At 44.4% G+C, this 14,399-nt stretch overlaps 1 protein-coding gene across 2 annotated transcripts in view; it reads right to left on the bottom strand.

The window, feature by feature from the left end:
* Nucleotides 1–2,422: 2,422 nt before the first annotated feature.
* Nucleotides 2,423–14,399, bottom strand: part of Erich1 (glutamate rich 1) — a 54,536-nt gene continuing 42,559 nt past the window's right edge. Inside the window, exons 4-6 of one of the 2 annotated variants that reach the window (XM_050136588.1) lie at nt 6,918–7,358; nt 3,717–3,911; nt 2,423–2,801 (exon numbers count right to left, since the gene is read on the bottom strand). In XM_050136588.1, coding sequence (XP_049992545.1) covers nt 2,710–2,801; nt 3,717–3,911; nt 6,918–7,358 — 728 coding nt within the window. In that variant the 3' untranslated portion in view covers nt 2,423–2,709. Of the gene's footprint in view, nt 2,802–3,716; nt 3,912–6,917; nt 7,362–14,399 lie in introns of both variants that reach the window. The other variant, XM_050136587.1, reaches the window with a different exon arrangement.

Raw genomic sequence — 14,399 nt, 5'->3', positions numbered from 1 at the left:
AGGAAACCAACAACAACTATACAAGGTATGCTGATAATGGACAAAAATTGTCACTTTAACTTCTTTTTTATGTGCATAAATGTTTTTCTTGTATGTATATGTATATACACCATGTGCATGTCTGGTGCCTACAAAAGTCAAAAGAAGGCATTTGACCCCCTTTGGAACTGTGAACCAAAATGGGGGTAGTAGGAACCGGAGCTGGGTCCTCTACAAGATTAGCAACTGCTCTTACCCTGCTGAGCCTCTCTCTACAGCACCTGCTTCAACATGTTTTACTGCTCATATAAACCTTTTGATTTAGCTGTGTCCTTTAATACAACTAAAGCAACCATTTCTTTAATGGCATTGTATTAATTCCCAATACCTCTAGTGGAACGGCATGGGTAGCAAGGCCATGAATAGAACTGAAAAATCACCTCTGCTCTCCAAACTTCTTTTGAGAGACTGTCCCATTTCCTCAGTTTGTCTGGCTATAGTCTACTGAGACAAGCTCTCCTTAGAAACTTCCCCTTTACAGTGTACATTATATCTGCCACGATTTCCCTATTGCACTTAACAAATTCGCTAACAGAAAATGGTTTTGTCTTGTTTCTGTCATCAAGGATGTGACCATATAACTAGCTTTTACAACATAATCTGAGTTGCAACTTACTTTTTTTGGGTTGGGGGAGTGTTAAGAGTTGGAGCAATTGCTGCCCTTTTCCCCAAAGGACCTCAGTTCATTCCCAGCACCCACACTGTGGCTCACAAGCACCTGTAACTCCTGTTCCAGGAGATCTGATGCTCTCCTCTGGCTTCCGTAAGCAAAATGCACAGACATGTATCAGGCAAGCACTCAAAGGACATCTGCTGGGAATCTGAACACATCCCCTCTAAGGGTACAGTGCAGTCCATCTGCCTTAAGAGAAAAGCAATTATCTGGCTCTTTTTGTTTAGCAAACTTCTTCCACCTGTAATCTTTCCTCTCTGGGGTTTTGTTTTCAATGCCATAGAAGCCATATGGGATTAACAGAATGATGATAGATAAGGGACCACATATAAGTTCATTATGAAAATTAACTGTCAGGAAAACAGAAAGCAGAGCTCGGACAAGTTGAGGGCTGCTTATGAAGTGCGATGGATGATGGATGGTGTGGCTGAGGGGCAGAAATACCTTTATTACTCAAATGAGAACACTTATCTATCTTCTAAGATCGAACACTTGCCATTTGTAGACGGAAACATCATGATAATGGCTGCATCCCACTCACCAATGCATCGGGAGCACGGGTCACACTAATGGCGCAAATTCCACTGTGTTGGGAAGACAGCCTATGAGAGCTGCGAACCACCATAAAACTAAAGCCACAAATGTGCCCAAGACTCAAGAAAATACACATTTACTCTGCTGACAGTGTGACACGATGCTGGCGGTCATTTACTGTGCCCACACTTAAAAATCCAAGTGGAAAAAAAAAAGGAAGAAAGGGTTGGTGCTGATGGCGCATGCCTTTAATCCCAGCACTCAGGAGACAGAGGCAGGTGGATCTCTGTGAGTTCGAGGCCAGCCTGATCTACAGAGCGAGTTCCAGGATAGTCCCGGCTACACAGAGAAACCCTGTCTCGAAAAACAAACAAAAAAACCCCAACCAACACAAGATTCCATTTGTGCTAGGATGGTGGCACGGACTTACGATGCCAGGACTTGAGAAGGGTCAGCAGTGGTGCCAGGGAGGACTCACTACTCTCCACAATGACTAGTCGATGAACTTCACTTTATTCCTATTATATTTTCATGGATACAGCTAGGATTCGTGAGTCCTTGTCTTCCTCAGCCCCTGTGGGGTCAGGTGACTAACGCTTTTAGAGCTCAGCGTTAAAAACTGGTGGGTGTTCCCGTAATACAAAGAGAGACGAAACAAGGAAAACGTTATACTATTTCTAATGTCGATCAGAGGAAAGAGAATAAGTCCGGCTATCACCAAACTATTTAACCTTTTTACCAATATAAAACTTGTGATAAACATGACATTTAAGAAGTATTGTATCGTGAGTGCATGTATGTGCGTGTGTGTTTGTGAGTGTGGGTGTACACATACCACAGGGGATCACAGAGAATAATTTTCAGGAACAGGTTCTTGCCTTCCTCCTTGCTGAGGCGGGATCTCTGTGTTTCTGCTGCTGCACTATAGGCTTCTGGCGAGCTGGCCGGGGAACCTCCAGTGAGTTCTCCCATCTCTGCCTCCTGTCTTGCTATAGGCGTGCTGGGGTATAGAGGTGTACAGCTGCAGCAGCTCTGGGTTGCAGGGCTCTGATTCCAGGCAGCACAGCATAGCTCTTCTTATATGCAGAGCCACCTCCCCGGGCACTAGGGTTTTCAGACACAGGGTGATTTTAATAACAAATATGATAACTTCAAATTATATTGCTTATTTAATAAAATGTCCGTTTTTAATTATTGTGGACACCAGAAAAAATCCAGTGAAATGTAGTAATTCAATACATATATAACAATAAGCAAGTGAAACACTTCAATTTTACTTTAATTTCCCACCTAATACCTTACCTACTATCTACAAGCACAGAAATAAATAATAAGGTAGAAATGTCTTCAATGTCTCCAGTGTTTGACTCACACAGAAAATAAATCTTTCTGTACAAGATTGAAGTTCAGTCCGTGACATATTTGTATTTAACACCTTCTTGTTAAAGAGCAGACAGATCTTCTTAAAGAGACGCTGCTTCATTCACTGTTTCCTTCTCAGGAAGAATATGTGTGATCCAATAGTTAAAGAAGGCGGAGATCACTCTGGCATGGTCTGTAAGGCAAAACCAAAACCAGAACAAAAAAAATTAAATAAATAAAATCATAAATACTAATTACTTTATAGGTTTTAGTCCTCGGGCCCAGAGAACACCCGAATCAATCTAAGAAATGCTATCTTGGTAGAGCAATAAGCTGACAGCGGCACAGTGCAAAGGGAGACAGAAAGGAAACGGAAGGTCGTGTCCAGGAAAGAGATGGAATCCTAAGTGGCGTACCGGGAGCTGGAGTCTTCAGCCTTCATGATGGCAGTGCTGTGCCACAACAGCCAAACTCAGCCGAGGGGACGGAGTTCATCTCTACACACCTGCCAGCCCTCCAGGCCCTTCCTAAGGGGCCCAGACTTTCCTTGAGCATCAGGTTTCACAATCACTCCAAGTTGCATGTGAGCCACAGGTCCCAGAAAAGATACATCTAGGGTTTAGTTTAGGGTGGTTCTACCTCTAAAGATTGCAGCTACAGAGAACACGAGACAGCCCTAAGCCTGGACAGAGAGGACCCCTCCACAGCTCTGGCCCAATCCCAGGGCTCCCCTTGATTTGTTCCTTATGATGCTTTACTTCCAAACCATGTAGTATATAGTATCTGGGAGACCTGGTGCTGGTGTGTGTGTGTGTGTGTGTGTGTGTGTGTGTGCAAATTCCCCTTTATTTCACACAGGCCCTCTGAGATCCTATTTGTTTTTTGCTTATGGACAAGGTGTTTGAGCTCTCTGTGTCTTTTTCTGTGTTGGGATAACGTAAGGAAGCTTCACAGTGAATTTGAGTACAGGGAAGTGGAGTGCAGACACCCCTACTTGCAAGATTGGAAGATCTTTCAATCTTTCTCTGAAGGTTCCGTTCTAGGTCTTGTGAGTATCTTTTCACACTCCTCTCTGGGGAAACCCTTGAGTGAATGCTGTGGTACTTACCAGGGGGCATTGCACAATGCTCTGGGAACATCTTCAGAGCGCTCTGCAGCCTCTCGGTGTCCTGCAGGAGCAGCAGAGTTTTCAGGTGGTCCAGGATGAGCACGTCTGAGGGGGGCATGCTCCGAGACTCGAGGAGGTGAAGCAGCTCTTCAGTTGTTTCTACGCACACTGCGGGATCGAAGTCTTTGGAAGTTTCTGAAAGGAGACCCACAGAATCTTAGTTTCAAGATAAACTTCACTTCTTTCAGAGTCCTCAAATACACCTCCCGCCTGCGATGAGATGCGGGAAACGTAACAAGCTCCCCGGAGAGAACTGGGATAGGACTATGGGAAGAAAGACGAGCGAGTGCCACTATTGGCACGACACCGGAAATCCGGCTTGTGTGTGGCTGATTGCTTAAACGGCTTCCGAGCATAACACAATGCCCTGAGTGACAGACAACAGCAGGGAAAGACAGACAAGGAAGCTAAGCTCAAAGGCAAGCTTTGGGTCTTTAAAAACAGCAGCAACAGAGCTAGGGTTCTGGCTGTTTAGCACAAACCAAGAAAAGCCACCCGAGAGGCCAGCTTGGTTCTCTGGAAGGTCCACTGATCTAGGCGCCTGTCTTGGAAAGACAATCGGTTCTCTTTTCTTTGGCTCTTTTAAGCTTTCTATTCATTTACTTATTATTTTAGTCAGCACACTAAGCAATGGATTTCATGTTCACATGCACCCCGGTTCTTACTTGCCCCACCGCTGCCTCTGCTGCTGCCATCACTGCTCTTTCTGGTCCCTAACCAGTCGTCCCTTCTTCAATGTTACATGGTTTCCATACCCTCTGCTGTCCCCCCCCCCCCACTTTCTTTAGATCTCTTCTTCCATCTCACGGTCCCCTTTCTACTCCCATGTCCTGGACACACACACACACACACACACACACACACACACACACACACACACGTAAATTAAAATTTAGATTTCCATATGGGAAACACAGTTGCGGTATCTGTATATCTGAGTCTGGCTTGCTTCACTGGACATCAGCCATGGTCTTAGTTTCAGTTTGCTGGAAGGGTCACAGCTTCAACCTTGCAGCTGGATACAATTCCATCGCAGTATGGACCATATTTGCCAACTTCAGGGTTTTGTATGTCACCAGCTTCCTGTGGTTGATGGTGTGCTTACATGTGACACTATCTGTGTCAGTCCTTGTGGCTGTTTGAATATATATGGCTAACATAGGCCCAGAGATTTGAACGCTTGGTCACCAGGGAGAGGTGCTCTTGCTGGAATAGGTGTGGCCAGAGGGGAGGAAGTAGCTCAAGCCAGGCCCTGTGTCTCTCTCTTCCTGCTGCCTGCAGATCTGGGTGTAGAAACTCTCAGCTCCTTCTCCAGCACCATGTCTGTCTGCATGATATCATGCTCCACTCCATGACAATAATGGACTGAACCTCTGAACTGTAAGCCAGTTCCCATGAAATGTTTTCCTTTAAAGGCGTTGCCGCGGCCATGGTGTCTCTCCACGGCAACAGAAACCCTAACTAAGACAGTCCTGCTGGAGTCTATATGGCCTTAATCACTTTGAAAAGCTCAGCTGTCGTCTCCAGGAACACTTCCTGTTCTGCCTGGCATCTTCCCGAATTACAGCTGTCTGAGTGTCAGACCTTCTGTGTGTGTGTGGGTATTTCACACACAGATCATTCATTACACAGTTACCTTTCACATGACTGCACACTTCTTAGTGGTACTCTCAAGAATATTCATTGTCTGGCTGGCATCGGCATCTAGCACACCCACACCTTTCCCTAGATGCCCCAGTGATGCCATCCAACTGGGAGAGCAAACGTTCAGTGCATCTTGTTCTGAATGTGATCACAGTGGATGCTGATTGGCACCAGTTCCTTCTGGTCCTTAGGTCAGTTGCTAATCAAACAGTATGAAAATGAGCAATTGTCAACCAGGAGAATAGAATTTATTTTTTTCAGGTCCTATATAAATATATATGCAGTTACTAAAAAATGCTTACTGATGCCAGGCGGTGGTGGCGCACGCCTTTAATCCCAGCACTTGTGAGGCAGAGGCAGGCGGATCTCTGAGTTCAAGGGCTACACAGAGAAACCCAGGCTTGGAAAAAAAAAAAAAAAAAAAAAAAAAAAAAAAAAAAAAAGCTTACTGAAAACTCAGGCCAGCAGGTTGTATATGAAAAGGAAAAAGCCAGTGTGCCTCTAGGAAAAGCTGTGGCTCGTTCACTTCTCTGCAGCTAATAAAAACGAGCAGCCGGTCCAAGCAGCCAGCTGAAATGGTCTGCTTTGAGAAACACAGCCTCCAACACCAACACATCCCAGAGGCTGACTTGAGAGATGCAAAGCTCATAAGCCCAATCCACATGTGGGAACCCCAACTTCATGGGGGCACGAGGGAGCCCCAACTTCATGGTGGGAACCCAAACTTCATGGCAGGAGCCCAACTTCACAGTGGGAACCCTAAGTTCATGGTGCTGGCTGTTGTTTCCCACAAGGTGCACAGGAGAAACAACATGTAGGAGCCTTGGGCGAATACAGTTTCATGTTAGAAAGAATTGAAACGTTCTGGGTTTTGACTTGAAACTTACTGTTTACTTGGAATACTGTGAAGGCTGATCCCAATTATCAACTAGAATCAGCTGCGAGATGACCCTCTGGGCAAGTCCATGGTGGATTATATCACTTAGGGCCAATTACAATGGGAAGATCCACCCACTTGGTTAGGTATGCTTTCAGATCGGCATCCTGGACGAGAGAGAGAGACAGAGAGACAGAGACAGAGAGACAGACAGACAGACAGACACACACACACACACACACACACACACACACACACACACACACACAGAGAAAGAGAGAGAGAGAGAGAGGGAGAGGAAGACAAACATCCACTGCTCCCTTCTTCCTGACTGTCGCTATAGGATCAGCAGCCTAAAGCTCCCCTGCTCTGACTTCCCTACCATGATGACCTTTCTTCATTATATGTAAAATGACATATAAAGGCCAGTAAGTCCCCTTCTTCCTTAAGTTTCTTTTATCAGACATCTTATCAGAGCAATGTGAAAAATAACTAAGACTCACACTTTAATGTGTTTTATACAGTAACAATTGAAGCATTTTATGACACTTAGTTATTTTCCTAATACTGGGTGGCTGCCACCATTCAAAGGAAGACATGGATAGGAGGGACACCCTTACCATCATAAAAATAAATTTCTTGTGTTGACCTGAGAAAACTCAGGATGCTGTCGGCCTTGCTGTTGGCAAGCTCAATGTCTTCCTGGGTGGCATCTGTGACGGAGCCCTCCTGGTCTTCCTCGGTCTCTCCCCCTGCGATGCTGTCTGCTTCGGCCTCACTGCCGCTCTCAGGCTGATACAGGAAACTGATCCCACAGGGCTTGGCAATGGAGCCGGCCGCTTTCTTCCTCCTAAGCTGTAGCTTCTTTTTCAGCTTCTTTCTTTTATTTTTGCTCATCGTGGGGGCATCTGGAAGCTGGGGGTGCATTTTCTCTTGCAAAAGCTCTGGTTGTGTCTCTACTTCTGTTTGCTTTAGAACAACATCATTGAGGTTTTGAATATTTTTCTTGGATTTGCGCCTTCTAATTCTTTTCCTTTTTGGTTGATCCTGAAGATCTGGCTCTGCTGAAAAATTCGAATACAGTAATTTTGAGTATAACAAAACCATAGCAATCATATTTAATTAGAGACATTTTCTACCAGGATTTTTTATAGTTTCAGTACAAAAGGTATTTAAACAACTTACTTCAGTGATTCTCAACTTTACCTTCAGTGATTACTTCACTTAGATATTAGTCTCAACTACAATTCATATGAATCTCCATCTTTATTTCCTCATCCTACAAAAAATATACATATGGCTATGAGAATTTTGACATTTAGAGTGTGTTTTTAGGGATACAGCTGCTGCTTTATTAGTGCAAAATTTAATCTCCCATGGCCCTGGAATAAAAGCATATGAACTAGACTTATTTATTTACTTAATTGTTTTTCTTGAGATGGGGCTTCCTATAGAGTTGATACCAGGATGGCTTTAAATTTGAGATCATCTTGCCTCAGCCTCTAGCTGTCTGTCTTCAGAATGCGAGTGTTGTCCTACTGAACAGGAATAGACATTTACACGTTTTCCGTTCTAAGAGTTGCAGGAGCTAGTGTGAGCAACCCATCAATCAGGCACACAGAAATATCTCAGGAGCAGCAAAGCCCTACACAGGGACAGGGGAAAAATACTGCACACGAGGTTGGGTGGGAGAACTCCCAGTAGAGGCATTGTTACTAATGCGAGGGAGGGCTGACCATGCAGGACTGACTCCCAAAGAATGGATGGAGAATATGGAGACTGTTGTAGAATGTATATGGAGACTGCTGAATGTATACGGAGACCGTTGGATGTAAATGGAGACCGTTGGATGTAGATGGAGACCGTTGGATGTAGATGGAGACCATTGGATGTAGATGGAGACCAATGGATGTAGATGGAGACCGCTGGATGTATATGGAGACTGTTGGATGTAGATGGAGACTGTTGGATGCATATGGAGACCGTTGGATGTAAATGGAGACCGTTGGATGTATACGGAGACCGTTGGATGTATACGGAGACCGTTGGATGTATACGGAGACCGTTGGATGTATATGGAGACCGTTGGATGTATATGGAGACTACTGAAGAATATATATGGAAACTCTTGGAAGTGTATGTAGACTCTTGAGACTACATATGGAGACTGAAAAAATATGACACACAATTCTGCATTCCATCACACATATATCTTACATGTTTGAAGGTCACTAAGCACACAGGCCACAGACACAACGATCTTCTCATCACAGGTAATTCATGCACTTGGGCCCTGTCTGACCACACCTACAACTGCAAAGCTTGTCTACACCTCGTGCTCTGGTGTTTAGACAATTCTGTTTCAGGAAATTCTTGCTTGAGATTTCTGAGCTGTACACTATTGATAAACCAAGGTTAACCTAAGTACTGCCTACTTGTCCCACAGGAAACTACCTGTCAGTGGCTCTTTCTCTGCTTGCACACTAGTGTCCTTATGTGCAGCTGACTTGCACGGAGATGTGAGGGCAGTTCCGGTACAGTCTGTCCACCCTGAAGATGCACAAGGTCTCTTCCAGTGAGCGTGAACCTTGCTCTCTCCCACCTCAGATGGATCATCCCTCAGCTTGGTGCCCTTGTGGGGTTAGATGCTGTGTTGGGGGAACGGTGAGCAATCTCATTGCTATTTTTGAATGAGAGTTCTCAGTTTTCTCCTGACACACTTAGCAACAGTATCTATGAAACCCACTGCTACCTCAAACTTGACACGAGGCCAGAACTACGCCTCATAAAATCGTGGTATTAGATTATGGGCTAGCTCATAAATTGCTCCCCTTAATCACCAGCAGACTTCTGAATAGAGTGTTCTGCCATTTCATCTGCTAGTATGAACTGATATCAGGGGCCAATGCTGATTTCAAGTATCTTTGAATTTTTGACCATGAAATGGTCTATTAAATATTCATGGCCCCAAAGTGACTACTGTTTATGGAACTGTTTCTCTTGGGTTCATTTCACAATAGAAAAAAAAAATCTTCCTGGTGTCTTTATAAATATTAAATGTCATTAATTTGGAGAACAGAATCCACAGATATTTTATCGTCTCGAAGGATGTATCTGGGAGCCAGTGTGCACGGTCCCCAATGTGTAAGTCCTGATTCCTCACTACAGAGGGAGGGCAGAGGCTGTTCAGTTCTCCTCCAGCTATTTGTGGGTACCTCCCCTCTGGAAGCCACCTCCAGGCCTACAGCTACTTGCCACCTTTGTCCTCTGTGGTTTATTTCGTCTTCAAGTGGTCATCCCATAATATGAATGGCTGTCACATTGAGAATAATTACAGCATTGATCTGCTATTTAAGAAAGGACTAGGAAGTAGTTGTTTTAAAAGGTGGCAACAGCAAAACAGCTCTCAAATGATGCATTTACCATACCGTGGTCACGGTGTCTCTTCACAGCAATAGAAACCCTAAGACAGGCCACACCTCCTAATCCTTCCCAAAGAGTTTCACCAACTTGGGATCAAATATGCAAACTCTTGAGTCCATGGGGGTCATTCTCATTCAAACCATCACAGAAGGGGAGAGCAGGGAAAAAAACTTGCACAAAATCTTAATGATATTAATAAAAAGATTCCCATGTTAGAAAATGTGGAATATTATTTTAACTAGGCAAAGATATGTTACATGCGTTCATGCTGCAGAATATTACTTTAGCTGTGTAAAGCTGTGCTGTTTTTCTTTATGCTGCATTTGCTTAACTGTGAAAAGAAGTGTGGTATTTGCTTCATTTGCCTGCCGAAGACACCCGACTGCTCTAATAAAAAGCTGAAAGTCAAAAGCTAGACAGAGAGAAGGGTAGGAGGGCTGGTGGGCAGAGAGAAGAAACAGGAGGAGAAATCTAGAAAAAGAGAAGAGAGAAGAAGGAAGAGAGAATGAGGGACATGCCTGGAGCAAGAAGCCAGGCAAACGCCAGTCAGCAGACCCAGAGAAGCAGTGGAGTAGATATACAGACGTAAGATAGTAATAAGCTCCAGGACAAAGCGTAGATAAAGAGAAACAGGTTCTTTTAAGTTAAAAGACTTGGGTAGAAACATGTCTAAGCTAGGCTGAGCATTCAAAGCCAGTGATGTCTCTGTGTCATGGTTTGGACACCGGTTGGTGGCCCAAAAGAAATAGCCTCGCACAAGAAAATATTTGGGAAATTTTGACACTACTGTCTGACAAGGTCTTAGATCCAATTAAAATTAAGAAGGAAAACGCAAAACATGATAAGGAACAGCTACAAGACCTCTCTACTGTCAAACCTTCCCATACGTAGAAAGAATGCTATCCTGGCCATTTGCTTGTGGGTCGGAGCTATCTCAGGACCCAGCCAAAATAAAGGGAGAACAGAGACTGCATGAGAATCACATTGCTGCATATAAAGGAAATTCCAAAGTGTGAGGCAAGCTTTTTACAAACAGGTAAGGGCACAACTAAATGAGAAGGGTACAGTCCGTCAGAGAGAAAGAGTGTGCTACCGTTAAGTGAGGAATGGAGTAAAGGTCCCAGACCAATTCCCAACATAAAAAAGTCACATGACCCCCATCTTAGGGTTTCTAGTGCTGTGAAGAGACACCATGACCATGGCAACTCTTATAAAGGAAAACATTTAATTGTGGTGGCTTGCATATAGTTCAGAGGTTTAGTCCATTACTGTCATGGACAAATGCAAGGCAGCATGCAGGCAGACATGGTGCTGGAGAAGAAACTGAGAGTTCTACATCTTGATCCACAGGCAACAGGAAGTGCTTGTCACACTGATGTGGCTTTAGCATAGGAGACCTCAGAGCCCACCCCACAGTGACACACTTCCTCCTCCAAGGCCACGTCTACTCCATCAAGGCCACACATCATAATAGTGCTACTCCCTTTGGGGGACATTTTCCTTCAAACCACCACAACACTACTCAAAGCTCTAGGGCCAGGATCAAAGGACAGAAGGCAGAGTTGGGGCCTCACAGGTTGGCAGAATCAAGGTCAGGGTCCTATCAGGATGCGAGAGGACTTGTGAGGGATATGTTCATCTAGATCTTTGATGATGACTTTGGGAGCGACACACTGTACCTTGGCTTCTGCACTGTGCCCTGGTCCCACAGGATTGCTGCATAGACTTCATGTGCTAATATGAGCTAAGACAAGCTGAGGAAGTGGATGAACCCTGGGGGAGCCCAGTGAGGTGGCTCCGTCTTTGCATTTGTTGTGGCTATGCACTCCTAGGTTGTAGAATTTCCCAGATTTATAGAGCACAAAACATTGTATAAAATATATTACATATATGTTCATACAGGAAAACTGTAGCCTCCATCTCAGTTAAAATACACGCCTAAGGCAGTGTTGCTTACACATATTTTGGCAAATGAGAAAATAAGGTGTGTGCATAATTTTCATTTATTAGTACAGAGAAACATTTTCTTGGGATTTGGGGATCTTACAGAGCCTTGGAGGGAAACTACCTTACGGAAGAAAATATGAGGATGGTGGCAAAGACGTGTCTGACAACAGTCAGTGTCACAACAAACACGGCGCGCTCACCTGGAAGGCACTGGCCTTCAGTCTACTTGGACAAGCCTATTTCTTAGAACCCAGCTTTTCACCGCGACACCTTTTCCACAATGACCTTGAGGACATTCCTTGACTAGAAGTCAGATTTTCACCGAGGTGGAAAAGCCCTCTGACAAAGATTCTCACAAGTCTCCTGACCTTTCTCCAGAGCCCACCTGTGAATGTTTACCTCCCCACACCTGCACACCTAGCATAGCTTATCTACCTCTACACCTCCAAGGTGAGTCTGCTCACTTGCCTTACCCTCAGCAAGAATCCTGTTAGGTTGGTTTGGCCACAATCCTTCTCATCCCTGCCGTTTTCTTAGTGATACACACCCACACACTCATATTCTCAATCCTCCCCCCCCCCATTCCCTAACTCTCACTTAGGCTAAGTCTACTCTCCCCTCCCCCGCACACACCTGGGAGGCTCCCGTGCAGTGGCCCCTGTAGCTGTTAAGATGGTCTTAAACACAAATCTGCCATAAACAAGTAGCATGAATGATTTTTAAAAATTACTATGACATAACTCACAATTACAACCCATGGATTCCCAAAATCTCACCAGAGGGAAATGACCATGCCTGTGTTCTTAGATAAACCCAAGATAAGAATTATTAGAAAAACAAGATGCTGAAGGATTATGACACAATTCAGTTTCAACTTAGTTTCTGATGTAATTCTCTCCAATACTTTACATTTCTCAAAGAAAGATTTTATATATATGAATTTATCTATACATAGACATATATGTATAGATATATGTCTGATGCAAATACTTATATACCAAGTATTTTCATGTAAGAAAAGACAGATGAATCATGGAAAACCTTATTTTTTTTTTAAAAAAAGACTTTTTATAACCCTGTATATCCTAGATATTTCATTATAACCCTTGGCAGGGCTACTTTCTCAGGAATTCTATGTTAACTCTGAAATAGCTGAGTAGCGCTGTCCTTCCGTAATGGGGAACTGCCCGCAGGGTACCCACTGGCTGCAAGTAAATGCGTATGTACTTCAGTGTGGTTTGTGTGACAGGAGGGGCATCATGTATATCTCCCCTTTCCTAATCAAACACGAGAGCCACACGTGGCCAGAGGCAGCTGTGCTGTACAGGCTGATGGGTGAAAGCATATGGAGCGTGTCCTGGCACGTTAGCTAGAGTTTTGAGTAGAGACAAAAAGCAAGTATTGGAAAGACAAATGTCTCACCAATTAAGTAATAACTTTCACCATACAGCCAAAGATGGTATCTGTTTTAAAAGCACATGAGAAGCCAGTGTATTGCTTCCTCTGTGTCCCTATAACACTACCACCAACGCCACCAGCAGTGTAGCGGAGAGATGTGGGCTCCTGCAGAGCACCGTGGTCGTGGGAGTGTGGAAGAAGCTGTTCACCACTTCTTGGCAGGCAGTATTTACAAAAGGCTGGCAACACTGGAAGGTGTCAGGGTAAGACATCTAAGGATGCCCCCACCTCTCTACAGTAAGGCCCCACTACCTGCCTTTCTTCACCTCCCAATAATACCTTCATATGAACCCGTGAGAGGATTAATCAATGGATTAGCTCAGAGTTCTTCAGACCTGTCTTTGGAAACCCCTTCACAGACACACCGAGAGAGAGGTCTGACTAATGTCCCAGGCATTTCTTAATCCACCTAGGATGATAAAACAAATTAGCTATCACACATATCAATCTCAGTTAATTCACAAACTGAAATGTGAATTTCTAACCCTACTGACCTAGCACTGGGGCAAGGAAAACAACCAGTGCACACAGAACCCAGGACAGGAAGCCTGGGATGACGGTCACTAGGACTTTGACCACAAAGGAGACAGAATTACAACCCAGCTCACTTAACTACAGGCCTTTAAGGCAGAGTTAATAGCATGCTTCTTTTTTTAAAGTAATGATAGATTGGAATTCCTGCTCATTGCACGTCAGAAGTGTCAGATATGGCCACAAGAAAGGGTTTCCTGTTTTGTCCCAAAGGAAGCAGTAGCCTGCTCCTTAGCAGATGGCTGCTGAGTACAGGTTTCGTTTTTAAACCCAGACCTGGGAGCTCCACTCTTCGGTTCTATTTCTTTACAGAAGTGCATGCTAAATGCACACGAATGCTCTATGAGAATTGCTGTTGATTCTGACCTCTAAAGCCATGATCTGCTATCAGAAGAACTCAAGTTGGTTCAGCCTATACTGGGTGACAGTCCCATCTTCTAAGCTGCCACCCCAGCAGGGTGCTCCAGTATGCCTCCTTCCCTAGCACTTCCAGACTACTGAGGTCTTTCTCCAGGCCTGGAGAAACTTCCTTTGAACTGTTAGGAAGGATGAGCCCGTCTCCTGCCACAGGAAGAACTACAGAGACCATTCAGTCGACCAAAGTCTGAACTGAGTGTGTACTAAGCCTGCTGGCAACTGCCTGGAGAGAAACACTTCTCACAAAGCAGCAATAACAATTTTTTTACAGGGAGCTTTTAAAGGCAAAGAACAGAAAAACTACATTCTGCTTGGCAATTGCAGGG

This window comes from Alexandromys fortis, unplaced genomic scaffold (genome assembly GCF_014885135.2).
Source record: "Alexandromys fortis isolate MF-2015 unplaced genomic scaffold, M_Fortis_MF-2015_v1.1 scaffold_3, whole genome shotgun sequence".
Taxonomy (NCBI): domain Eukaryota; kingdom Metazoa; phylum Chordata; class Mammalia; order Rodentia; family Cricetidae; genus Alexandromys; species Alexandromys fortis.
Note: the sequence above shows the minus strand (reverse complement) of the source record. Positions and strands in the feature narration are given on the sequence as shown.